Source organism: Rattus norvegicus, chromosome 2 (assembly GCF_036323735.1).
Source record: "Rattus norvegicus strain BN/NHsdMcwi chromosome 2, GRCr8, whole genome shotgun sequence".
Taxonomy (NCBI): Eukaryota; Metazoa; Chordata; class Mammalia; order Rodentia; family Muridae; genus Rattus; species Rattus norvegicus.
In genome coordinates this window covers 6,952,340-6,979,762 of record NC_086020.1, presented here as the reverse complement: position 1 = coordinate 6,979,762, position 27,423 = coordinate 6,952,340, and the positions used below count along the sequence as shown (strand labels likewise).

Genomic DNA, 27,423 nt, shown 5'->3' with positions numbered 1-27,423 from the left:
AACTGAAAGCTTGGTTATGAATTAGCTGTGGGCTTTGGGCAGGTGATCTGTGCAGTTTCCTCCTTCACAATCAGAAAGCCAAGTGTGCTGGGCTGCATGGCAGGCTGTGATTTCACAGCTTCCTGGCATACCTGAGGAGATGAGGCAGCATCTTTGCTGGAACACATGGGAGACTCTGGCCGGCTAGTGCCAGCATTCTGAGATGGATTTAATTTTCTGTAAAGGAAACATATTTTCCAAGTAATAAAGAAGCTTCTGAAATACGAACAATACAAAACTTCTCCTTCTCACCTCAACAGTAAAACAACACTGATTAGAATATTGCTTATTTGCACCATTTTTTTTTTTTTTTTGGTTCTTTTTTTTCGGAGCTGGGGACCGAACCCAGGGCCTTGCGCTTCCTAGGCAAGCGCTCTACCACTGAGCTAAATCCCCAGCCCCTATTTGCACCATTTTTAAAGACAACATGGAAACTTACCTAGAGAGCACCAAATCCAGTGTCTGTTTGTCTGTCTCACTGTAACCTGGCCAGTCCCGCTGGAGCTCCTTAAATACATAATCCTTTAAAGTATAGGAGAGGTCCTTAGGATTCAGATTGGCCACCTGGAATAGGGTACGACGACAGCATGAGGCATTTTGTTGGCTATATAAAACAGGCTACATAAAGCTTTTTTATGATCCTCTGGCAATACACCCAAAGGATCCTCCATTCTACCTCAGAGATACTGTCTCTTCACTCTTACCCTACTAAAGACAGCCTAGCCTTTCATCTTCTGTTAAAGAATGATAACAAAATGTGGTGCAGACATGCTGACATGATGTAACATCTTGACATGATGTAACATGATGTAACAGAGTAAAAATTCTGTTAAGAAAAATGAAATTTGCAGGGAAATAGGTAATAGGTAGAAATGGAAAATGTTAAGTGAAGGGACTCTAGTCTCAGAAGAAAAAAAATCTCATGCTCTTTCATATATGTTTATCTTAATATTTGATTTTTGTAGGTCTATAATTTTGCAAGCTAATACATGCTACAACACCCATCTGAAGGACAGCTTTGTGAAGTCACTTTTCTCCTTCTACCTTCGTATGGGTTCTGAGGACCAACTCAAATCACCATGCTTGCAAAGCAGGGCCTTTCACCAGCTCAGCCACTTCCAGTGCTGCTGAATCATAGTGAAAAATCTCTAGTCACTTCTATTTAAACAGAACACAAATAGGACCCTAATGGCAAGTTACAAGCTCTCAGCCAGCAGCAGACAGCATCTGTACAACTACTATTAATTTTGATCATCTTGTTTTTATTTCTTTTTTGATAAGCAAGTTTATTTCTTTTTTTTAAGATTTATTCATTTATTATATATAAGTACACTGTAGCTGTCTTCAGATACACCAGAAGAGGGCATTGGATCCCTTTACAGATGGTTGTGAGCCACCATGTGGTTGCTGGGAATTGAACTCAGGACCTCTGGAAGAGTAGTCAGGTGCTCTTAACCGTTGAGCCATCTCTCTAGCCCGCAAGTTTATTTCTCATATCTGCCAGCTTTCCTGAAGAACTATTTATCCCTTCAAGATCCTTAAAATCCCGTCAAACAAATACAACTAAGTCTCAAACTATGGTTCCTTATATATGTTAGAGGGCTTTTTCCCAAGTGTAATATTTTTCTACCCGTTAGCAGGGTAAACATTCCTAAAATGTCCAGGTAGTAGAATAACCTACTTATTTCGAATCTATGCGATTATGCTAAACCAAAAGTATTTAAAATTATTTTACTGACAGTTTCATACTTTATGTAATAGATTTTAAGTGAATTTTAGATTCCTGTATCCTCCTTTCTCAGCCCATTCAGTAAATCTCCCTCTTACACACTAAAAATCTTTAAGGCTAAGGAAAAAAGTATGTCCACCCATAAATCTGGGAATTGTCTTTTCAGTAATGTGACTCCTTAGTGTGTCCTTTAAGAAGTGCTATCAGATTTAATAGTGTGCATGTCACATATGAGCACTAATTTACTATTAATGTTGCCATAAAACAGTCTTTCAACTTTGTGAATAAGTGAATATAAGACACAATTGGACTTATATTTGAAGTGGAATATACAGAACAATAGTTTTCTTTTTCATTATACAGACTAACTCTACCTCCCCACCACAGTTTCCTCCTGTGGTCCTGTTGGGAGAGTCTCCTGGTCACTTCCCTCCCTCAGGGCCTTCCTTTCTTAAGCCTCCTATGCTCATGCCTTTATATGGGGATGTGCTCAATAACTGCCCTTTGCCCTATTTTCTTTGTTCTTCTCCTTCCTAAGATGAGTTCACTCAACTATAGATTTACAATGCCCAATTTACAGGTTAATACCTAAATGTTTTCTGAATACTTATGTGTGATTATCTACTGACATCTATTAGATATGTCTAATCAACATTTCCAAATGGAATCTTTGTAGTAGTCCTGCCATCCGCATTACTTATACCCATCCCTTTTTTGAATTATCTAATCAGTAGCTCAACATCTACTGAACTGCTTTATGAAAAACCAACTTATAAACACAGCTCCCACTCTTCTTCATCTCTGCTAGCAAGTCTTTCCTCAAAATTTATGAAACCAACTCTAGCATACCAAGCTGCCAGCATGTGACACCTTGATTTCTGCAGCAGACTCATTTAAGTATTCTTTTTCTTCTATTCCCAACTGGCCCCTGGCCCCTGGCCCCTGAGCCACTCTTGACATAAAGAGGAGTGAGAGTATAGATCAGATTATAGCATATTCTTGCTTAAACTCCAATGTCACTTTCCATCTAATTCAAAATAAAATGTCTCTCTTTATCTCCGGTCTGCAATGTCTCCTGGGATTTAGTCTCCATCTTTTCTACCAGGCTGGCTCTCAGAAATGATGATTTGCTTTGTCTAATGCTTTTCATTTCAGGTAACTACCAAGAAAGAGGTTTCCTAAACTCCCCATTTATGAGAGGATCTCTTGCCCAGCCCCTCTCAACTCCCCATCATTCCTGAGTTTAATCTTGTAGATATATTTTAGAAAATCAGGGAGTATGTTCTTTGGTAGAGTGCAGGAACAGTTAACCCTTGTGTCTTAAGGGAATTAACTCAATGAACCCATAGTCCTCCATATAAAATTACCTAGATTTATAGACTTTTTTCATATACTATAAATAACCTCAAGGCTACTTACAATAGACAATTAAATATAAACATTAGATACAAGGTTGTGATATGGTATTGTTTGGGGAATAACAAGGAATAAAGTCTATGTATATTTAGTACAGATGCAGTTAAAAAAAAACTGTGGTCTTCAATTAGTTGAATTCATAGGTGTAGAGTCAGTTGATACAGAGAAGCAGCTGAAGTAAATGAATGCAATGAGCAAATGATGAATGTGCACTTAACTCAAAGGCCCAAAGGTTCAGACCAAGGAGATTTTTCAGGTTCATTGAGTTGCTGTTTTGATTTTTTTTAAGGAAGGTTTTCCAAGAAAAGTCATTCTAAGGAAAAGGAAGCTATATATTTGTATACCAATTTAGTGGTAAACAGTTTTTAAATCATATGTCCTAGTATATTTTATTTTTATAAATAACATTCACAGAGTACTCAAAGAAAACTACACTATAAGTATCAAATCAGCAAAACTATGCATTTGCACGGGCAAAACAGTACTGATCATTTTACTTAGTACTTTGCTAACTAGTTGGTAATAAAATAATATTTTGATATTTTGACAACAGCTTCTTCTGTTATTCTAGTAATTTTCAAGTCAGTTTTGGTCGCTTTCATGAAGCAAAAGTCGTATCAACTGTTAGGAATGTTCAGGATAAGGAAATGTATAGTAGCCGGCCTTAGTCAGTTTTTTTTTTCCCCCACAAAAATGCAGTGCACAGTGGATGCCTTTATTTATTTATTTTTTTAGAATAATCAACATATCTTCTGCCTGTCTTATAAGATGGTATAAACTCTTTACTTCCATCTGGTCTGTATTCTGATGGCTGACTAGTATCCAGGTAGGTTGACACAGTTGTTAGCCTTGAAGGTAACACTCAGTTTAAAATGGCTTTAAGGAATTCAAAGCTATCAAGATGTTGTTTTTGGGAGGAATTTTTGAATTTTTCTTTTTAAACAGCTTTTTTTTTTTATTACTTTTGTCATTAGCTCTTTGGTTTTTCTCGCTTCTCTTTTTAAGGAGCATGGTACTAGGGAAACACCAATGAGATCTTCAAGTTGTCTGTTGCCCTCCAACACCTGTACACTACTTAAATTGTTCATTATCTCCATGGTTTTCTCTGATGATCTCTCAATTTTAGATAGCAACATCATTGGTCCATCACTGCCTTTCACTGTGGACTCCTGTCTTTCAGGTGAGCTCAAGTTATTCAGTTTTCTTGTTCCATTTGATGGTCTGTTTCTGTGTTCTTGTACTCTGGGGGTTGTAGGAGAAGAAAATGGCTCAACTGATAAGTTCCAGTAGTTGGAGAATAAGCTGTACTACTTTTCTTCTTCATGATTTCTGAAGGACCAAATGAATTGTCTTCAAACTGATCATCTAGTTTCAGTGATCTTTTAACTTGAGAACATAAGGTGGATAATCTCTAAATGGCATTTCCAGGACTCTGTTGCTGGATAGAACCAACTGAGAAACAGCAAGTGCAGCTAGTCAAAGTTTTTAAGATGTGAAGATCAAACGATATATACATGAAATGCCTAGCCACACTGTGCCTGGCATACAGTACACTGGTCTATATAGTACAAGCTTCTAAAGTGGTAGGTTGGTCAATAACTTGACCTCTATATCTGTTTTTACTACTCTAGATGTTTCAGCTCATATTAAACATCCAAATTGTTCAGGGGCTTTCTACAGTATTGGTGATCACGTCCTTCTTTCAGATCCTCACTGGTTTGTGTTGGGTGGAATCTGGCACAGGCACTTCCTAAAATGAGCTTTAGGATATTTGAATGTACAGCCAGGATAAAACTATACTCAACGGCTCTGGAAAACAACCCGATCAATAACTGTCATATTCCAATTGTTCAGTGTCAAGTATTCCCATTAAGATACAGTGATCTGTATTTACAACACTATATAACTATTGCCTGTGTAGCAGAAGCTTCTAGGAAGCTACTCTCCATCATTGTGTCCTATTTATCTTCTGTCTCAGAAGGTAATTAATTCATCAACATTCTGGTGATGTCTTTCCTGTGCACTGTGTGATGTGCAGCCTGACTCTCTTCCCAACAGAAGAGTGATCTGGCACTCCCTCTCACTCTCATCCTCATTTCTCCTTGACTCTTCATTTTCAACTTAATAAGGGATATATGACATATAGATTAAATACAGATTTAAATTATTTTTTTGCCATGTGGTAGTGGAACATACTTGCCAGTACTCAGAAGGCAAAGGCAGGTGGACCTTTGAGTTAGAGGTCAGCCTGGTCTATAAAGTAAGTTTCAGGATAGCCAGGGCTACATGGAGAAACCCTGACTCAAAACAAAACAAAACAATTTTTTTTCAAAAGGTATTCAATGGATTTAGTAAAGATTATCCCAAGTGACTGAGAGACTAGGTAATTACAACCTGCAGAAATGGTTCTACTCCTTCATAATCTTTAGGATTGTGTTTTGGATGTAAGCTAATAATGAAGAAATAGACTTAAAGTTGTTATTTATTTAGTATCAGATAAAACATAATTTTAAAAAATGATGAAATTTTAGAATTTGGAAATGTCATTATTTTTTAGAAAAAAAAATCACAGAGGGAATACATTTATGATGGATCTGAATGTTAATTTACACTTACCTCCCAAAGTAAATACCAAAAATATAGGAAATCACTATTTGATATTTCTTTAATGAAAACCAACACCTACTTCACAGTGCACCTTGTGATTATAAGGTAACTAACTGATCATATCTAATCTTGAAATTCTTATATCCCTTAAAGAAAACAACTGACTGGTCTTGGTCTAGAAAATATGAAGTGATAAGGACTTCAAGGAATACGGAAGACACAATACATTTTAAATGATTTACTAGGCCCGGGTACTATGCCTTATGCCAACTGAAGAGTAACACAGGATGTCATACAACTTTGCTTCTAATCACCCGGTAAACTTAGGTGTTAAGTGAGGTAATGAAAGACTAAAGCAAACAATAAAAAACTTGCCTAGTTCTTAGTGAAATTTTGGATAAAATTGTTTTTAGCCAAATGAGAAAAATGTTCACATTTCAACCGGGTTTTAATGAAACTGCTAGATGGCATAGTGGCACATACCAACACTATCAGCACTCAGGAGAATCACCAAAGCAAGTCTCACCCTAAAAACAAAACAACCCAAGATGTACAAGTTTAATAATATTCACAAATTGTATTTCTACATGAAAATTCCCCATCTCAAAAATAGTGACAATATTAACAGGAACAAACAGAGGGCTTGTGGTATTTAAGAATGGACCCTACAGAAACTCTTCACAGCAGTCACAAATAATATAAATATCTTGGTGTGACTCTAATCAAGCAAATAAAAGATCTGTATGACAAGAACTTCAAGTCTCTGAAGAAAGAAATTGAATAAGATCTCAGAAGATAGAAAGATCTCCCATGCTTATGGATTGGCAGGATTAATATTGTAAAAATAGCCATCTTGCCAAAAGCAATCTTCAATGCAATCTCCATCAACATTTTGAAATTCATTTGGAATAGCAAAAAACTCAGGATAGTGAAAACTATCCTCAACAATAAAAGAGCTTCTGGGGGAATCAGCATCCCTGAACTCAAGCTGTATTACAGAGCAATAGTGATAAAAACTGCATGGTATTGGTAGATCAATGGAATAGAATTGAAGACCCAGAAATGAACACACACACCCATGGTCACTTGATCTTTGACAAAGGAGCTAAAACCATCCAGTGGAAAAAAGATAGCATTTTCAACCAATGGTGCTGGTTCAACTGGCAGTCAGCACATAGAAGAATGCAAATTGATCCATTCATATCTCCTTGTACAAAGCTCAAGTCCAAGTGGATCAAGGACCTCCACATAAAACCAGATACACTGAAACTAATAGAAGAAAAAGTGGGGAAGAACCTTGAACACGTGGGCACTGGGGAAATTTTCCTGAACAAAACACCAATGACTTATGCTCTAAGATCAAGAATTGACAAACGGGACTTCATAAATTTGCAAAACTTCTGTAAGGCAAAGGACACTGCCATTAGTACAAAATGGCAACCAACAGATTGCAAAAAGGTCTTTACCAATACTACATCTGATAGAGGGCTAATATCCAATATATACAAAGAACTCAAGAAGTTAGACTCAAGAGAGTCAAATAACCCTATTTAAAAAATGGGGTACAGAGCTAAACAAAGAATTCTCAACTGAGGAATATCGAATGGCTGAGAAGCACCTAAAGAAATGTTCAACATTCTTAGTCATCAGGGAAATGCAAATCAAAACAACCCAGAGATTCCACCTCACCCCAGTCAGAATGGCTAAGATCAAAAACTCAGGTGACAACAGATGCTGCCGAGGATGTGGAGAAAGAAGGACACTCCTCCATTGTTGGTGGGATTATAAGCTGGTACAACCTCTCTGGAAATCAGTCTGGAGGTTCCTCAGAAAGTTGGACATTCCACTACCTGAGGACTATATCACTCCTGGGCATTTACCCAAAAGATGTTCCAACATATAACAAGGACACGTGCTCCACTATGTTCATAGCAGCATTATTTATAATAGCCAGAAGCTGGAAAGAACCCAGATGTTCTTCAACACAGGATACAGAAAATGTGGTTTATCTACAGTGGAGTACTACTCAGGTACTAAAAACAATGACTTCATGAAATTCATAGGCAAATGGATGGAACTGGAAAATATCATCCTGAGTGAGATAACCCAATCACAGAAAAACACACATGGTATGCATTCACTGATAAGTGGATATTAGCCAAAAGCTTGAATTACCCAAGATATAATCCACAGACCACATGAAGCTCAAGGAGAAGGACGACTAAACTGCAGATGCTTCAGTCCTTCTTAAAAGGGTGAACAAAAATATTCATAGGAGGGGATATGGAGACAAAGTTTGGAACAGAGACTGAAGGAATGGCCATGCAGAGCCTGCCCCACCTGGGAATCCAGCCCATACATACAGCCACCAAACCCAGGCAATATTGCTGATAGGAGCCTGATATAGATGTCTCCTGAGAGGCTCTGCTAGAACATGACAAATAGAGGCGGACGCTTACAGCCAACCACTGAACTGAAAACAGGGCCCTCATTGGAGGAGTTAGAGAAAGGATTGAAGGAGCTGAAGGGTTTGCAACCCTGTAAGAACAATACCAACCAACCAGAGCTCCCAGGGACTAAACCATCCAGAGAGTACACATGGACAGACCCATGGGTCCAATTGCATATGTAGCAAAGGATGGCCTTGTTTGGCACCAATGGGAGGAGAAGCCCTTGGTCCTGCCAAGGCTGGACCTTCCAGTGTAGGGAAATGTCAGGGTGGGCAGGTAGGAAGGGGGTGTGGATGATGGGGGAAGAAGGGGGAGAGGAGATGAGATAGGGGGTTTATGGATGGGAAACTGGGAAAGGAGATAACATTTGAAATGTAAACAAAAAAATACAATTAAAAAATTAATGGACTTTACAGAGGCAATAACTCACTTTGTAGCTAAGGATGATCCTGAACTTGTGATAATTCTCGTGACTCCATCTCCTAAGTGCTATTATAGGCATGTCCTAGGGATCAAACCCAGGGTTCCAGCACACTAGGGAAGTAATGTATCAACTAACTTCCATCCACAGCCTATCAAAACAAGTGTTCTTAAGTGAGCCTCACCAGAAGTACTCAGATATTCTCTCAGTTGTCCTTACCTGTTGCAAAATTGCTCCCAAGGAGTTCTTGTCTTTTTGATTGACACCATCTTTCTGCAGTCGGGCAAGCAGCTCAGGTTTCTTATAGGCTTTTAGTGCCAGTAAATGAATGACTCTGTCCCTGTACGGCCTCTGAGAGACACTGCTGCCACCATGCATCTTTCGAATTGTATTTGCAGGGTTCATGGGCGTTGACCTTTTCCTCTCAGGCACTGCATCCGAGATGGCTTGAGGTGCTTTACGAATTTGCACTCTTTTCCCTAAAGACCAGTGGAAAAGACATGGTTACAAATCTATGTGCTGTAATATAATGAGTATTGAAGCTACCACAACCCAATTTATGTAACTTTTTATTATAGAAAAAAAGAGTTCATTTTGTTTCTATTTTTACTATAAAGGAACATACATTAGTATTCTGATGAAGTTGCCCACAATATGGAGTAGGAATTTTTAGTAGAATCATTTTTTAAAATGAATATTATAGATGTGCTTTTGCCATTTAGCCATACATGGATAATAATTAGTGATACAAAAAAAAAGAATAGAGAACTTTCCATTGTTGATTCTTTGATGACAGATAGAAATAATTTTAATGCTGTCCTGTATTACTTACAGTACTTAACTCTTCGTGTATATCACTTCTAAAAGAGCAGATGTGAATAGAAACAGGGATTCAATATTACCTCACGATAACACAAAAAAATGCATGTTAGATTTCATAAGGAGACATAACCCAGGGCAGTACTGTAATAAATCCATAGACACAGGCATCACAGGGAGTAGAACCAATACCTACCAGGCACACTCCAGATGGTCTTTCTTAGTAAGCAATAACACATTTTAGAAGTAAAATCAAACCAACCAAACACACATACTCTTAGAAAACAAGGAGATCCATCTTTATAAACTACAAAGACAGGTCAGATACAGAGAAAGAAAAAGGTCTAAGATGACACACCCTTCCCTTAGGGACAGTGTTGCTTGTGTCAGCAATACTTTCTGCCTGGACAGAATACTAACAAATGGCAGATGACAATGTCTAGAAAACATGTATCAGAAGTGACCTAGTAAACTCTGTTCAAATCTATCCAGATAGAGCATCCTATTTGCTTCCAGTAACTGTCTCTTGATAAAGGACAGACAGCAGGATAAAATCCCTATATAATTTCCGAAGTAGAATCTCTTTACTTTTTTACTACACCTTATGTCCAACTCCATTCCTTCTGGCTAAATAGAGAGGAGAACTGGAAATGACCCATCAAACAGGGTGACTGCAGTAGGAAGACTATGATAGTAGAAATGACAGATACGTAAAAGCAAGTATCATGAGCTATGTGTGAAGGTCAATCAGTTTCAGGAACTCTGCTCATTAGTGTTTCTGTCCAGGGAGGGCCCAGACAGAACTTTGCTGTCAGCCTACCTCATTCCTAGGAAACCATCAGCTGGTATACTTCACCAACTGGGATGGCAAATATCAGTACCAAGTGATGGCCAATATCAGATGGAATTACTGTACAGTGAAGAAACAGAATTCTAAGGGATATTGCCCAGTGATAAGAAAACCAGTCAAATTAAATTATGTAAAGCTTTAAAGATAGACTGATAGCTGTTTTTTTAACATATTTTATAATTTAGAGTATGCTAGATCAACATTAGGTAGAAAAGGACTAATATTTATCATGTACTGATTATGGTGTGGTGGTGAAGACTCTGTACCCTAACGACTTCATGCCAGTAATTTTCTCAAGGTAAGTCTTATCTCCATTTCACAGTAGTGAAATTTGGGGTTTTCAGTGGGAGACGCTCGCTCAAAATAGTAAAATGCTTACTTAGCACAGTGGGAAGGTCTGTGATTACGGCCAAATCTCACTTGTACCTCTTCGTGGGAAAGGTTTTATGAATAAATGCCTAATGCTTTCCTGTTGTTTCATGTTGGGCTGTAAGCTCTGTGAGGGCAGGGCCGTGGCTGCTTTCCACCAGCAGAGTGAGTCAGTCCTAATGATTGTGAATGTCAGCAAACAGAAGGGCAGGAGTCAGCACAGTCTGTATTTTCCCACATTGCCAGACTGGTCTACCATTTCAAAGCTGTGACAATATTAACATCACAATTTTTGATTGTTCAACAGAAATTACTGGAGAAAATGTAAGGTCTTAGGAAATACTCTAAATGTCACACTTCCCTCCTATTTGCCAATTCCTGTAGGAAAGAACCTGCTTAACTCTTTTCCCAACGAAGCTGTCATAGATAGAACCCAGGCCAGCTCAGGTTCTCCTGATCCAGCATTTTGTTTCTATTTGATCTACTTCAGATCCTTGGTCTCAAAATGGGCCCCAGGGGTTGCTCTGTTTTCTTGCACCTCTTGAGAAGCAGGCAGAGGAAAATAAAGAAGGCTTACTCTGTCCTGAAGAGGGAGTATGATATTTGATTAAAAAATTGGATTCTGATGAGGGAGAGGGCTGAGTCTTAACTGAGGCCTAGTGGTGGGTCTTCTGGTACCTGCTCCCAATACACCAACTTCATTATTCGTTTAGATGGCTGGTTGCTGGGTGATTGTTCCTTTCAAATTGGTTGAATGAACTATTTGAAACCCAATAACCCAATAACACTGGCACTGAATTACATTTAAACATCATTTGCTTGCTGTCCTTCTAACCCTTTTGTGCCTTCAATCAGGAAGGAGACCCCAAGATTAATGAAAGAGATGCTACAGATGAAGAACACTTAATGCCATAAACACTAATAGAACTGAGATGCTAAAGAAAAGGTGAAGTGGGAAGATTCTAAGTTCAAAACAGTCAGGGGAACTGTATTTTTATTTTTAATATTTGCCTCAGAAAGGCCCTTTTTAATAAAGCCTGTGGGAAAAGTTAATACTCTTCCCAGACCCAACAGCTAATCAATTCCCTGGGGTCCTTTATATACAGCAGCAGTGGTTGGTATCAACAGGGTTGGCTAAACTGGGGTTATATCTGAAGCACTGTTACATTTATGAGTCCACCTCTAGTTCCTCCATTTAATACTAGATGGTAAAGTTATTCATCCTTCCGCAGTGAGTCAACAATGTGAAAGGAAATGTAAATGTGGGCTATCAGAAAGACAAGAGAAAGGAAGCCATCTTTTGTAGACACTATCAGCAGGGCAGCAAGGATGGCTTCAACTCTGCTTAAATACTTAATCTATGCAGTAGCTTCCGCTTACATTGCTTGGAACCTGTGGTACTTTTTCAAGGTTTATTACACACGCACACGTACAAAGACAATAGGCACAACACTGCCAGAACAGATATTAGATGTCCTCTAATTCAGATATTCTTTATCTAGTATCTGAGAAAATTGAGGTAGTCAGTAACCAGTTTCATCATTCAAATATACACTAATCAAAAATAAGGATAATGGGGAAATTGGGAAAAGAATAATCAATATCAGATCAGCTGGGTTATTTTGTACACCTACATATACATATAAAGATTTGTAAATTCAACAAAATTCTATAAGGTAGGTAGGAATCAAGAGGTGGATTTGACCTATTAGGAAACAAAGTGGTGGGGATTAGTAAAGTTTTCTTATGGAATATGTTCACTACAGACAGAAACATCAGGACCAAAGTGGAAAACTAACCATCATGCTGCTGTCCAAGTAAAAGTGTTTCTGGTTCCTCTCCAGACAAGCAGGATTTGTTCTTTGTTTCCCACAGGAGAGTTTCAGAAGCTTGCAGCCCAGGAAACTAGGCCAGGTGACCCCTAGACTCCTAGCAGAGCAGACTTCATCCTTAAGCTTGGCTTGAGGCCTAGCTCAGCTGGCAGAGGCCCAGTCTGGCACTATGCCATACCACACCACAGCAGGACCAGCATGACTCTTGCTTGCCTCCACCCAGGCTTATATCATTGAAAGGAACCTTGTTCTGCAAGTCTGTAGGTACCTAAGCTGGTACAGGCAAGCATTTGGTGTCATTTTACACGGTACAATCAATTATAAGCTATACAAGTAGCTCCTGCTGTTTATGAGTGAGAGTATAATTTGATATGAGGGCATGCTCATTATCATTAATTTTTTTGAGCCCAACAACTTGATGTATAAAATGTGTAAAATAGTTATAACCTATTTCATAGTGTAATCATGAGATTCAGAGGAGGAATCACACACACAGAACTAACATACACCTTGAATATAATGAGCTCCCAGTAAGTACTGAGTAATATTAGCACTATAGGTTGATTCACTAACATTTTAAAGAACTGAGTAAGCCAGATATTATAAAAAGTAGGAAAATACAAATTGAGCTGCCCAGCAGGAAAGGATCAACTGGTAAAGAACAGACAACAGAAAAACCTCAAGTGCAACATATCCAGGTAAAGCTCAAAGTAAACAACAGAAAATCCAACGAACCCCAGAGTTGATCTAGCTTTGACTAACAGCAATCTGAGGTGAGAAACTAGAAGCAGTCCAGAGATTACACCACAAATACTTAAAAGGTTGCAATGCAGGCCACAGGAGCTGGGGTTAAGTGATTTGGAGAAAAATGGCTGAGGAGGTTCATGGCAGGATTTCCGATCCGAGAAGAACACTGTATAGTGAGAGTGAGTGGATGGGAGACAAAGCTGGGAGGAAAAGAATAAAGAACCATTTGAGGACGGCAGAGATAATGTAAGGCTCTGATGAGAGTGAGAATTTTGTTCAGGTTTAGTCTTTGATAAACTTAGATTGGGTTATCCCTAAGATATATGGAAATTATAATTCCTAGAAGAAACCTTAGGAACTCTAACATACATCGATAAAGAGATTCTAGATGTTGAAATGTTTGTCATACGAACTGAATGTGGGGGCTCATGCAATCTTAGCTTTCATGATGTTGAGGCGGGAGGTTTGCAAATTTGAAACCAGCCTGTTCAACACAGGAAATTTCAGGGTACCCTGGTTGATATTCTTCAAAGCAAGTAAGCAACCCAGCCCATCCACCTTCTAAGTCAGATATATAAATTGTAAGTGCATTGTACTTAGTCTCCACACTCACAAAATATATCACCAAAATGGGGAACATTTAAGTACCAATCAGTGGAAATGGATAGGAGTCTTTGCTGATTTTCAAGCTTTAGAATAAAATGAGGTTAAGAGTTTGCAGTTAGTTATATTAAGGGAAATCATTTTGATGATTTGAGTCTTCTATATATTTAATCTAGTATCATTGCTTATAAAATATTAGATTAAAGCAACATTTTTAAAAACAGTGACAGTGACTTTCTAGTTAAAATGTTAAGTGGAAAAGAAAACATAATTTGATTATGGATTGAAAACATAATTTGAGATTTAGCCTATTAATATGGTCTGCTAAGTTACTTAACAAGGAGAAAGGACAAAGAACAAAGGAAGAAAGCTGAGATTTGTTACTTCACTCCACAGGAAAGGGAAGGAAAAAATGTCATTGTTGGTAACTTACGAGTCAGGGTATTGGGTCCTGTGGGTACAGATGCCTGGGGAAGCCATGAATTGTTGTTAAACCAAACTAAATGTATCTAAGCTGAGCTCCGAGTCCTAGGAGACTTGGCTTTGTTCCTAAGACACTTGTTAAAGGCACCGTGGAGCCTCTTAAAATTGAGCGCAGCATGGCTAGGAAAACCAGAGCAGTCACACTAAATCTAGGAAGGTATCAGTTAAAGGATTTGGGTCTGTCTGTAAGAAACTGTGTTTGGAAACATCTACACTTCCAAATTCATAGCCATTCCTCATTTACACGAACTACAGTGCCTTGAGTTACAAAAGTGACCAGAGACTTGAATAGCTCCTGTTCTCTCTAGCCTTCTGTTCTTGCTAATCCCTATGAACTGACTTGTTAAGGTTCAAGACACTGCTCACAAAGGAGATACGCGTCTGGCTGATCTGGCCATACTTTCCTTCCATCTTATGCATGTTTGAGTGAGCTGATGAGAAGGATGATGGGGGTGGGACCAGGTCTTAATTAAATCATCATCCTGTTGCTTTACCATAAGCACATTTTATACTTTTATAATAAAAATTCATTTATTGTATAATAATCCTCTGAAAACACAAGCAAAATCTGTAACAATGAGGTTATCAACTTATTTGTTTAATAGATTTTGATACAAAAATAGCTCTATTAAAGTACAAACAGGAACCACACTGTCCATCACTGAGTTTATACCATTCAATGACAAAGAAAACACATAAAAGCCAACCTCATGTAGTATCCAGACCTCAACATTGCAAAATAATAATCAACAGCCAACAGAAGGTTCAAGAATTATAAAAGTCATAAAATTTTAAAGTATGTTCTTTAATTTACCAGCAGCCTAAAAGGAGAAAAATGACTTTTTTGGGCCATGTTATGTAAAATGTCCTGAAAATTAATTTGTGTTCTCATTCTTAGTATTACCAGTATTTACCTACAGCCATCTTGAGTTAGTCCAGTCAACCATGTGACAGAGAAATACATCTATACAAACCTACATATGGTCCACCGGGTTTGATAACTTTTGTGCTTCGATTACGGGATTCCTCCTCGGCCTGGGTCATTCTTTCTCGAGTCATTTGATAGGAATCATTTGTTGCACACACTGTAATTTTATCCTGTATAAATCCCAGGCAATTGAGCTGAGAGGCTCCAGAGCTGTCAGGCAAGAGAGTGGCTTTGTTAGATATGACTTTCACTTTCACGACAGGCAAACAGAATCCTACAAACTAGCAAAAATAAGTTAACAATCCTCAAATAACTGACACTGATTTTTAAATATTATTACTTAAGATGTTTACACCCTTAATTTTTTTCCACATTCTAAACAAAATGGGTCAGATGAATCCTAAGAGACCAATGCTTGGATGCTGTTGCAGTGTCCCGCAAGCACTGGGGTTCTTCCTTCGTTTAATGTCAGCTGTTTTAAAGCTTCCTGCAATAGACATGACACTTATGGTTTACAAAGGAAACATGAGACCTGGCACACAATTCTCTTATTTCCAATAATGTATTAGTAGTATTGTTAAAATATTGTAAAATATGTATTTACAATTTCCTTAAATCTCTATATAGCAAAAACTGAAAAGAGAATTGTGGCAAGTAGTTCTTGATTACATTAAAAAAGGGAAAACAACACATCAAGACAAACAAGGATATTAACACCGACTTTGACAACGACTTTGCTTTAAAGTTACATGGAACAGTTTGAATACCTGCAATCCTAAGAAAATTTAAAATTCTAATTTTTAAATATAGTGATTATTTAAAATGGTTATGTTCTTATTTTTTTAGAGATCACATAAGTCACAACTAATATTTTAAAAGGAAAATACTATCCAGCCTTAATGCCATCTGGAAAATATGGAATAAAATGGCACTTCTCCTCTATTTTCAAACCGAATTGGAAACGCCTTTGTTACGATACTAAGAAGCTAATAAGATTTTGTGAAATTTGCTAATAACTCTCTTTATAAATACTATTCTTAAAATAGTTAATATGCCCCATTAATATTATTTGGTAGAACAAAGTCAGGGTAAGGACAAGACAGAAGTGGTCCCTCCTTCAAAGAACTGCTTCTCTGATGGATGACAAAGATGGGCAAGAATGGAGCATCTTGGAAGGGCATGTTACACGGACTTTCTGGAGGAAGTGCTAACTGAGCATGTCATAGAGCCGACTAAGTAAGAGAGGTGATGGGCAGGAGTGCTCCATAAAGACAACCTGTGCAGGCCCCGAGTGAGCACAAGGTTCAGTTCAGTGGAAGACTTCTGGGAAGGGTAATTGGACGCGAGGCTGAAGACATAAGGAGAGTGCACTGTGCAGGGATTGGGGGCCATGGATTCTGAAGAGACTAAGAGAATAAAAAAGAGAAATAGCTCAGCTGTGTTGGAGAAAGATCAAGATACATGGAGACATGGAAGAAGGGGATGTAAGGGTGAACATGTGAGATCAGTTAGGGGTTTGAATAAGAGCACAGCAGTCAGAATGCACACAAGTCAGCTGACTCCAAGGCCTGGAAAAGGCAAAGTTGATGGGGCTTGACTAGTGATTAGACATGGGAGAAAGGAAGAGGGAGAAAGGCAAAATAAAGATCATGTCCAAGCTACCAGCAATAGAGACCCATCTACTGCAGTAACAAAGGGATAGGTTGCGGGATAGGGAGAGCAGCAGTTAACACGAACAGGAAGGACGGATACTTATGAGGTACAGCCAAAAAGTGCCTGAAAGTATTATGCACTGTGGAAGCTGTGAGGACAGTGCTTCACAAGCAGAGGACGGTGAGCAGAGTGGGAAAGTAGCCCAGAGCTGACAGTTATAAGACACTCAGAAGTATGCACTGGCTTTAGGGACAAGGAAAGGCACTACCCACTTGAATTTTTTTTTTGAGGTACTATTTATTTTTTTAAATAAGGGAGACTTGAGTATCTTTGAATACTGATAAGCCAATCTGGTGGACCAAGATGGAGGACTGACTACTGGAGAGCGAACAACTCACTTAATGAAGTGAAGTTGTGGCACCAGGAAGTCTGCTGTAGCATCACTCCCTGTTTCTTACTAAGGGACACATACAAAGTAAGAACAAGCAATGATGGTGTATAGACTTTACATGCAAGTTAAGCCGTGTGTATCTGTGCAGCTGCAGGCTGCTCTCCAGAGCCTTTTAACTTAGTTGAAACTGGGAAGGTTCCAGCGTGTTACAGTTGTTTGCCTTGTGCTCATGTGGTCACTGATTCCCACATGTGAATTTTGACTTGACATTTCCACCATTTTATGTGTGAGGAGTTTTAAAGGTGGAGAGAGATAACAGACATCAGTTAATATTTGCTGAGTATCCACTTACTGAGCTTCTATTGTGAGCACAGCCTGTGCTGAGAAAGCCAGGCCCTTCAAGACATCCACTGTTATAAGAGTCAAGACTAGAAAGGACGTATCCAGATTACAGGGTGATAACTACAAGGTTTGGTTTTGTTCTGAGATAGGGTCTCTCTCCATAGCCTTGGCTGTCCTAGAAGTCACAGAGATCAGCCTGTTCATGCTTCTGAGTGACAGAATCAAAGGTGTGTGCCACCACACCCAGTTGAGAACTAAACATTTTTAGTGCTTTTGTTTTCTGGTGGAAAGGGGCACTAACGGATTTGCCTGAATTTTCTTGCTAATTTTTGTTTCTCTTCTCTTGCTGTATTAAACAGTTTTGTATACAACCAATCTTTAAATTCTTGTGCTAGGTAAGTACAATACAAATAAATATATAGTGTATATATTATATAAAAATAAAACCATATTTAAATGTTTTACATTAAAAGTTTTGTGTATCTGTGCTTGTGGGTGTAAGTTGCAATACTTGTATTGCAGGGAAAGTCGCAATACATTGCATGAAGGAAAATACTTGGGGGAGTCAGTTTCCTACTTCCACTAGAAGGGTCCTAGAGATGAAACTCAATGTTTTTTAAGGTTTACTGAAACAACATTTTTAACCATTTAGCCAAATGTGTATGATTTGCTCTATATAACATACAATTATAAAGTGATATAGTTTTTGTAAGATTCTTCAGGGGAAAGAGTTCATTCAATTCCTTTGGTATATTTCAGGGTACTTTATAAAATGATGTGATATAGGTGTAAACTGAAATTTAACACCCTGAAAACTCAAATCCCTTAGATGATGGCACCATAATCAGACACTGGTATACCTCTGCTGTATAAGGAGCATTGGGTACAAGTTTTGAGGACCCAGTTCTCCTTTTACCCAGCCACAAACTCACATAGTTACATAATTATGTAACATAAGTCATCTGTTAAAAGGAGGCCCTGAGAGTTGGTTATTCTACAATCTATTACAGTGTTCCCCAGGGAATTTCCTGCAATAATAGAAATACCCTGTATCTGTGATGTTCACTGTGGTAAGCACATGTGGAATTTGAGACTGTAATGTCTTAGTATGATTAAACAATGAAATTTTAAATTTTATGTAATTTTTAACAACTGACTATAGAGAACCACATGTAGTCAGTAGATATGGAAGTGAATGGAGCATATAAGGCTGTATAATCTATAACATACACAGTTCATACCACAGTTTTTTGGGGAGATTAGAAATAGCAACATGGAACTTTCAGGAAGGCAGTTCCTGTTTCAGCTCTCCTTCTGACAGCAGTTCTGACAGACTCAAGTACTATGCAGATGAGCCACAAACATTGACTGGTGTTACTACTTTGTCTCAGTGTCAAAGCCCTACACCCTGGGGAACTGGGTATTAAACGCCTACTCCAAGGGCTCCCACTTTATCACAAACCACAAAGCCAAAGCAAGCAAATGGCTCATTCATTGCTGAGTCAAAGTGGGCGAGGGACTCATGGCACCTAGGGAAGTAGCTAGTCTTTTGCCTTTCTTTTATTTTGTCTTCAATTTTTTTCTTACATTTTTATTGCAATTAATGTCTAGTATCCAGTCTAGCAGCCTGTGCAATAAAACTAAAAGAAGTCTTGCTGGGTGGTGCTGGCACATGTATTTAATCCTAGCTCTTGGAAGGCAGAGGTAGATCTCTGAATTCAAGGCCAGCCAGGTTACAGAATGAGTTCCAGGGCGGCCAGGGCTACTCAGAGAAACCCTGCCTCTAGAATCCAGGAAAAAACAAAACCCCCAAACCCAGCATCTCCTTTACAGCAAGATGGAGGATAAAGAAGGCATGGAGTAGGTGCACACTTTTCCACCTCAGTTTTACAAAATCTCTTTTTTTTTTTTTTTGGTTCTTTTTTTTTTTTTTTTTCCGGAGCTGGGGACCGAACCCAGGGCCTTGCGCTTCCTAGGCAAGCGCTCTACCACTGAGCCAAATCCCCAACCCCTACAAAATGTCTTGAGTACTATGTAAGACACCTTTTCTTAAACACAATGAATGTTAAATCTTCAAAATTGATTTTAACTTAAAAACTAATTTTATAGTATTTTTGAATTCTGTAACTGTTCTGACTATAATCCAGTGGCACACACAATTTCTAGCACATGATAGGCAGCTAATATGTTTAAATAAATGAGTGGTGTAGTTAAATTTAGTTACCATCAAATGACTAGTTAATATGCATTTTGTTAACTAAGAACAAGCAGTATGTAGCATATCCTAGGCAGTACTCACCTAGAGAGTGTTTGCTGGATGCAGTCAAAGCTGCCCTGAGGGTTATCTTTCCCCACGTTTGACAAATAGAAGTTAAAGTTGTGGACTTCATTGAAGGGATCATTTTTGGGAATTTTCATAAGCTGAAAGGTGGGAATGAGAAAAATACTTCAGTGCTTATGCAGTTCTGCCTCACTGTTGTTCAAGTGATCCCTGTTATAACCTTTGATATATATGCATCTTCATAGCATGTAAATGACCAAACAGTTCAAACAACATGACAAACATTCCTATAATTCATCGCAATCTTGCTTCATTTCTACTCATAAGTATGGGTAATCACTCCTGTTCATATGAGCCCTGTTGAATAGCTTCTAGATAATATAATAGTCTCTGAGGTATATTCCAATCTAATCTTTTGCTGTCTTAACACAAACACATTTCATATTTTAATTCTTATTTTTGAATAGTACTTTTGAAAAATAATAAGTAGTAACACAAGGCAAAAGTGTAGCTGGGACATATCTTGATGTTCCAATTATGGGAATCATCCCTCATTCAGTGTCATCTTTAGGCAACAGGGTCAACAAGTTCCTCCCAAGCCAGGCCCTAGGCAACACTCTGACATGGGCAGACATGCTTTTCTATTTGCTTTGGAGACAAGGTCTCAGCCAGGTTGGTCTTTAACTCATACAAGTTGAAGCAGACCTTGAACTCCTGATGTTCCTGCTTCAATTGCCCAAGTGTTGGGATTACAGACATCTAGCTAGGTTGTTTTCTGATGCTTTGCTCAAGTTCCTGTTTCCCTGCTAGGTGAGAATAGAATGCCTATTAGCAAGTTTTTTTTTTTTTTTTTTCCCCGACACCCAGGCTCTGAATCAGATAGACTTCCTGTGTATGGTAGGAGCTCAGAAACTTGTGTCAAGGAATTAGAATCTTCTACCAATTGCTCCTCCTTTCTCAGTACCTAAAGCTTTTCCTCTCTTTGATTTACAAGGCTGCCACTGTGTTAAGTGATGGACAAGAATAAAGATATACAGGCATGTAAAACATAAACCAACACCTTCTAGTCTCCAAACACACTGGATCTTAGTAACATAGCAGATGAGGAAGAAGGGACATTGTATTTTGCAATACCCATGTGGCTCAAAATCTGTCCTCCCTGTTGTTACTGGAAGAATACAAAGCATAGGACACTGGCTCTACATGTGGCACACCCACGCATGTGCTAGTGAATGCATCCCTGTGTCATCTCTGCCTGGGAAGAGGACCTGCTTACTCAAGTCACGTAGATAAAGCTCGATACAGTAGGTAAGTTAGAAATACCTTCTTCAACTCCAGAAGAAGGAAGGAAAGCTAAGAATAGATTGACTGTCTGGCAATGGCAGTCATGTAATAAAAACTCGAAGAAGCAAGGGAAGTGTGTCTGCTAAGATTTTTCTAGAGCTACAAAGACTGCTGTGTATCAGATAACCCATACAGGTATTATCCATCAACTCCAATGGTCTTGACCTCTTTATTTCAGTCCTAATTCCTGAAGAACCAAGTCTCCATATTTACTATTTACCCTATAAATATAACTTGGGGGGGTATAATAAGTCTCTAATTCTCTCACATTTCTAAAATGCAGTACCTTTATGAACACATCTTAATTTATTATGTTTGTAGACACTTATTGAGTTTACTTACAATCTCATTCCTGTATTTGTGGAGAAAGTAAGAAGCAAGGATGGAAGTACTGAACACAGACGTGCGTAAGTCCCACCTTTGTGCTGGTGTATGCGCAGACTCATAGGGTGCTCATTTGTTTCGTTTCCAGAGAAATACCACAGCCTAAAGCCTGCCCCTAAGGCCTGGGAGAGGAAGTGAGACGTTGAAAAGGTCTGGACCTCTGAAGGGAATCTTCCTCAACTATGAGTTCTAATTTCTATCCATTGTCAATTCTAACCCTCCATCTTGGTTTGCAGAACCTGATTGTTAAAGAGACTTTCATAGAGGTTGTGGCCTCATAACCATGTCAAGCTGTGCAAAGCCTAAGGTTTTTCTTTTATGTATTTGACTTTGAAAAGCAATACCACTTTTCTGTTGAGAGTATAGAAGATTTGTCCTATTTATTAGATTTTAGCTTATATATCTTTTAAACAATACTTATTTTGTGTATATGAGTACTCTGTTTTCATGCATAGCACAAGAGAAAATCAGATTTCATTACAGAACTGTAACAAGGGTTGATTTGGCTACCTTTCTAAGAGGTCTGGGAAGATATTACTGGTATCTAGTGGGAAGGCAGACCTACTGGGAGATACTGTACAGTGCATAGCCTCAGTACCTAAGAATTGCCTAGTCAGAAAAGTCAAAGAGCAACGCAGAAACTTTGGGTTAAAAACAGCTAAGTTGTAGTCTTAGGATTTCACTGACTTCTACAGAAGAGAAAATTCTCTTTAAAGATATAAAATATCTGTTTCAAACAAAAGAGTGACTTTACTTTGTGCCCTCATTTCAATCTTAGAATTTCTGATGAGAAAACTGGAAAGTAGAAAAGATAAGCAAGAATATATGAGCCACAGAATCTACATTATGGCTCATAATATAGAAGTGATAAAACACTTAAGGTATTCAGCTACAAGTTTCAAATAGATCATGAGTCCTTAAAGACTCTAGTCCTTGACTTGAGAAGTTCCTCTCTCACTAAGGGACTGTAAGATTGCCTCTAAATTAGGAGTCAGAAATGATTTCCCATGGTAGTTAGCCCAATCTTCCAGGCTGATCCTAAGTCCATGAAAAACAGTACATGTCCTCTGCATACCCTGCTGCTTCTTGTGTACCATAAATTTGAAGGCTGGTTCTTAAGAAAATGAAAAGAAAGTACTCTTTAAGCAAACCATGGGCAAAACTCCTATATCTCACAGCAGAATGGTGCATATCTCCAGTTCTATTGAAACTCAAGCTCTTTGTATTGGCTCTTAACTAAAGAAGGACTCAGAGCCCTCCCAAATGTGGCCTTCACTGGGTCTTACTAGTTTAGTTATGATGTCCTTTGTCCCCCACCTGCTCTATCATATATTTTTTCCAGTGCCAGTTTTTCTGCTCAGAGGCTACAGTGTTAAACAGACTTGCCAGCTGTAGACTTAAGTGCTACTTTGTAGAGCCATTTCATTCTTGAGGGAATACTTAAATACTTACACAAATAAACTGCATCTAATTTGTACCTTGAGAATAAAATATTATTTAGAAAGTATTAAATATCGTGTGATTTCAATTTCTTATTTAGGATGAAGGATATAAAAATATATGACCATATACATATAATTGGGAAAGTAGTTATTAATTTTCATTCCAAAACTAAGAAACTAAACATCAAAGGCTTAGGTCTACAATCCACAACCTTCCTCTCCAACTGCAGTCTGTCTTCGATAAAAAGCTACAAAGAAAAAGTTTCAGGAAACGTTCAGACATTTATAATTAACATAGGCGCTGTATTCCATGGTGTCTAAGTCAAAGCTTCTAATTATTCAGATACAAGCTCAGGCATGTGGCAATGAAGTACTGTCTGAAAGGTCATTTCAACATCAAGTCACAGGCCTGGTATCTTAAGGATCTAGGGCAGAAGTGCAAGGTTACACTGCTGAAACTTGTATGCATGCACACTGATAATATGCTTAAAAGTAGTTGGTACTTGAGCTCCATAAAGGAACAAAGTATATGTTAGATTAGAACGAAATCCAGTAAGTCTTCTTCATTTACTTAAATATATTACCTTGTGGATATCACAAAAGTCTTTAATGGCAGTGCTCTCCTTTGGCAGTAATTATTAGTATTAATGCTTAACTTTTTCTGCTACAGTGTCTGAAAAGGCTCTATAAGACATTTATGAACCAGCAGTGACACAGTTTGATATGGAAGTTCTTGGAGTTGTTCAGGTGACCCACAAGACCAGGGAAGCCCAGATCATTTTTTTTTTTCAAATTCTTCATTTTATAAATTAGAGACAAAGAGGCTCAGTAAGCTGTTCAAGGTTATATTCATGTTTAAAATTGCCACCCCTGGTGGGTTGGGGATTTAGCTCAGTGGTAGAGCACTTGCCTAGCAAGCGCAAGGCCCTGGGTTCGGTCCTCAGCTCCGAAAAAAAAAAAATTGCCACCCCTATACTCTCAGGCCATTTTCTCTGCTCCATGGCTGTCTGAAACACTTACTACCTTGTAATACTAACATATTATGTTTATGGTATTTCTTTCCCCTCTAGAATATGAGCTGTGCAAAGACAGACGCCTTTATGTGCTTGTGAATGTACTGCCAGCATCTTGAATGGTGCAGAACACGAAGTAGTTACTCGATATGTATTTGCTGAGTAAGTAAAAATGTTGATTAATGTCTCAGGCAGAACTAGAACTGCTGTCTGCTTTCTTTCCACCAGTATTTCCAAAGTAAGCTGAAAAGTTTTATTGAAAAAGGGGATTCTATCATTAGGTAAGTTTGGGAAATGCCAAGTTAAACAAAGTGACTGTCTTGGCTGTAGATCTTTTGAATAAAAGAGTTGTATACTTTTAAGTCACATTAATTGGGAAACCTCTTCCACCTCTGCAGGACCTCAGGAAGCCAGCACGTCTCTAGGTATTGCCTTACTGGTACAATCTCGTGTGTAGACTGTACACTAAACTTAGATCTAGGTGAAACTCGCTGTAAGCATCTAAGCATGAGAACTTTCTGCTTCCAAATTCTTCCCAGACTTCTGATGATTCTTATTTCCTAAGAATTTAGAAAATGGTTTAGAGATTCATATACTATACAGATCCCACAGTATTAGGGAGGAATAGATCACCCAGAATTAGACTAGAAAATAAAAACCTCAACCTGAAAGCCACAACACAAATGAGAGCTGCTGTTATAACTCTAGGCTCAACATGATAGCTTTTGGGAAGGAAAAGAAATGACCTCAGAACAACCCAGATGTACAAACCAATGGTAGGGGCACAAGTATGAAGTAGAGATACCGTTTACTGGCAATAGAAAAAAAAATTAAATATAGAAACACAAGGGAAATCTAAGGGCAGAGGCTAAGAGATGCCAATACATGCTAAAAACTTCCAGACAGATACTTTTGTTGATGAGAATGGTGTAAAATGTCAAGTGCAACTGGCATGAAGAGAAATACTGGAAGTTATCCAAAAAAGTTATGTCACATAGCAATTAACATAAATAATGCAGGATAATATAAATCTACTTGCTTCTCTGATTTCTTCCTTAACAAGATGCATGTTAAGGAAAAGAAAAGGGACTAGCTTTCTCTCCTAGTCTCCACATACCTCACAATGATCCAGCATATTTTGGAAGTAGTTTAGAGTGAAAAAGTGTAGCAGCCCAAAAATGAGCTATGCCTTTGCTACTGCTGCTATTTTGGTGGGGTAGAGATTGACTAGAAAAATTATTTCCTAGCTTGACATGCTCACCCTTATACTGAGTTCTTTTCAACTTATTACCACTTTAGAAGAAATACTGATTGTAATATTTACAACTGGAATTATTTGTAAAACTATAGTTTCATTCATTTATTCCACAAATATTCACTGAGTGCTATTTTGCTGAGCACTGCTTAAATTTCTGTGGAATACTGTTGAATAAAACTTTGCCACTGTGGCATATATGTTTAGAAATCTAGGAGTGTGATGGTGGTGGCAAAGAGCTGGAGACAGAGAATTGGGAATTGATGTATTTTGCAATAGCAGGCAGTGGGACTCTCTAGACATACTAAATGTGAGGAATGAGAGAAAGAACTAAATAATGACATGGCATTTTGTCTGAGAGAATGAAATTGCCTGAATGTGTGTAGACATACGAATCCCCTGCCAGGTCCCTCGTGTCCTTGCTTCCAGTGTTCTTCCACTTCCGTCCTGGAAGTGATACTGAGTACCTTAATGTAACTGAACCCGCTAACAAGTTGGGCACGAATCTTAAATACAATTGACCATTTTTGGTTTCACCAGCTAAAAACGGGCTCCAAAGTGAGTTCTGTTATGACTCAATTTGCAGCTTGATGTCTAAAACCACTTAGAAGATACCAGGTGGCTGGGAGTAAGCTGGTTAGCAGCTGGGTATCTCCAGGAAAGAAAATAGGGTGGGCTGGGCAGTTGCAGGGGAAAGATGCAAATAATAGATGATTAGAGTTATACAGGGAAAGCCATGTGGTTTAAGGGGTATGAGAAAATAAAAAAATTATATTTAAAAAGAAATGTAATATTGAGCCGAATGCTAAAGCAGCTTTTAGAGAAAAAGTGAGAGAGCCATGGGGAAAATCTAAGTAGTTTGTTCAAAATGCAGTCCTGGCTAGATTACACATATGAAATCTTTGGGAGCAAAAACTAAACCTCTTAGTGAGTTCAGCAATTCTCATCATTCTTATTTTAGAAAGCATTTAAAAAATCTGACTATATTACAGAGAATTGATGCTGACATAGAAAAGAACTAAACTGTCTTCACATCCCTGAATCATCTCCCAGAACACTACATTAACCTCTGAGGCCCCTGTTGTCCTGGAGACTTAGTGTTCACCCCTCTCTGCCTCAAACCACCCTATGTCCCAACTGGAAACATCACATATTCATTTTCTCCTCCCAATTATTTCTTAAATATGTACTCTCATCTATCTCCTCTGCTTTGGTTAAGACCCTCACATGCCTTTGAGAATGTCTTTTGCCTTTCAGCTTTTTTGAGTCCTTCTCAGTCCTATCCTGAAATCATTTAAATCTTACTCCAGAATCACTGGTTTTAAGTCAAAACGCCAGTTTGAACACCTCAGTCCCCTAAACCGTTGATGTTTTTATCTAGCTATCCATGAGTGGTAACTGAAGCTCCTTTACAGGCATCCAGAGTTCTCTGCTATTAAACCAGATGAACTGGGCCTCACTCGCCATCCTGCCCTTCATTTCAGAGTCAGCACTGTGCCATCAGAAAACAATGGGCTTGTCTTTGCTTCTTGTTTACCTTGTGGAAACATTTCTTTCATTTATGACTCAGCTCAGGACCTTTTCTCTGTAAAGGAGCTCAGCATTCTCTAGTGAGGTGGGATTAGTTGCTCCTTTTCTGAGTCCCCACACCCTTTATGGTTGTCTTTACTTAGTTGAACACTGGGTTCTGACCTATCTTTCTCCCTGACCAGACTGAATTGTTTAAAATCAAGGACTGTGTCTCATTCATTTTTATTTATTTTTGGGACATTGAGCATGCCTTATAAATACCTGCAGATTTATACAAACAAACAAACATGTCAGTAATTTAAAAAAATACAAATGAAGTTGAAATAGCCCACTTATGGCTCTTTGGGAAACTAGGACTCAGCAAACACAAACTGGAGAGGACAGAGGCCTGCTGCGTGAATTTCAGAATAGGAAGTTTCTGATCTCTTTTAAGCTATGTTTAGCCCAAAAATGTAGGCAAACTGGCTTCTTGGGTTTGTGGCATTTAGATTTATA

The 27,423-nt window shown here is 38.4% G+C and overlaps 1 protein-coding gene and 1 pseudogene across 4 annotated transcripts in view; both read right to left on the bottom strand.

The window, feature by feature from the left end:
• Ell2 (elongation factor for RNA polymerase II 2) overlaps positions 1–27,423 on the bottom strand; it is an 80,209-nt gene that overhangs the window by 10,892 nt on the left and 41,894 nt on the right. For 3 of the 4 annotated variants that reach the window (XR_010063598.1, NM_001427210.1, XM_039103371.2), the window contains exons 3-7: positions 19,979–20,100; positions 15,340–15,503; positions 8,882–9,141; positions 479–603; positions 132–216 (exon numbers count right to left, since the gene is read on the bottom strand). Coding sequence is in view for 3 of the 4 variants with exons in the window: in NM_001427210.1 (NP_001414139.1) it covers positions 132–216; positions 479–603; positions 8,882–9,141; positions 15,340–15,503; positions 19,979–20,100 (756 nt within the window). In the remaining variant the exon portion in view is untranslated. Of the gene's footprint in view, positions 1–131; positions 217–478; positions 604–8,881; positions 9,142–15,339; positions 15,504–19,978; positions 20,101–21,646; positions 21,811–27,423 lie in introns of all 4 variants that reach the window. The other variant, XM_008760604.3, reaches the window with a different exon arrangement.
• Positions 798–8,875, bottom strand: Itgb3bp-ps1 (integrin subunit beta 3 binding protein, pseudogene 1; annotated as a pseudogene).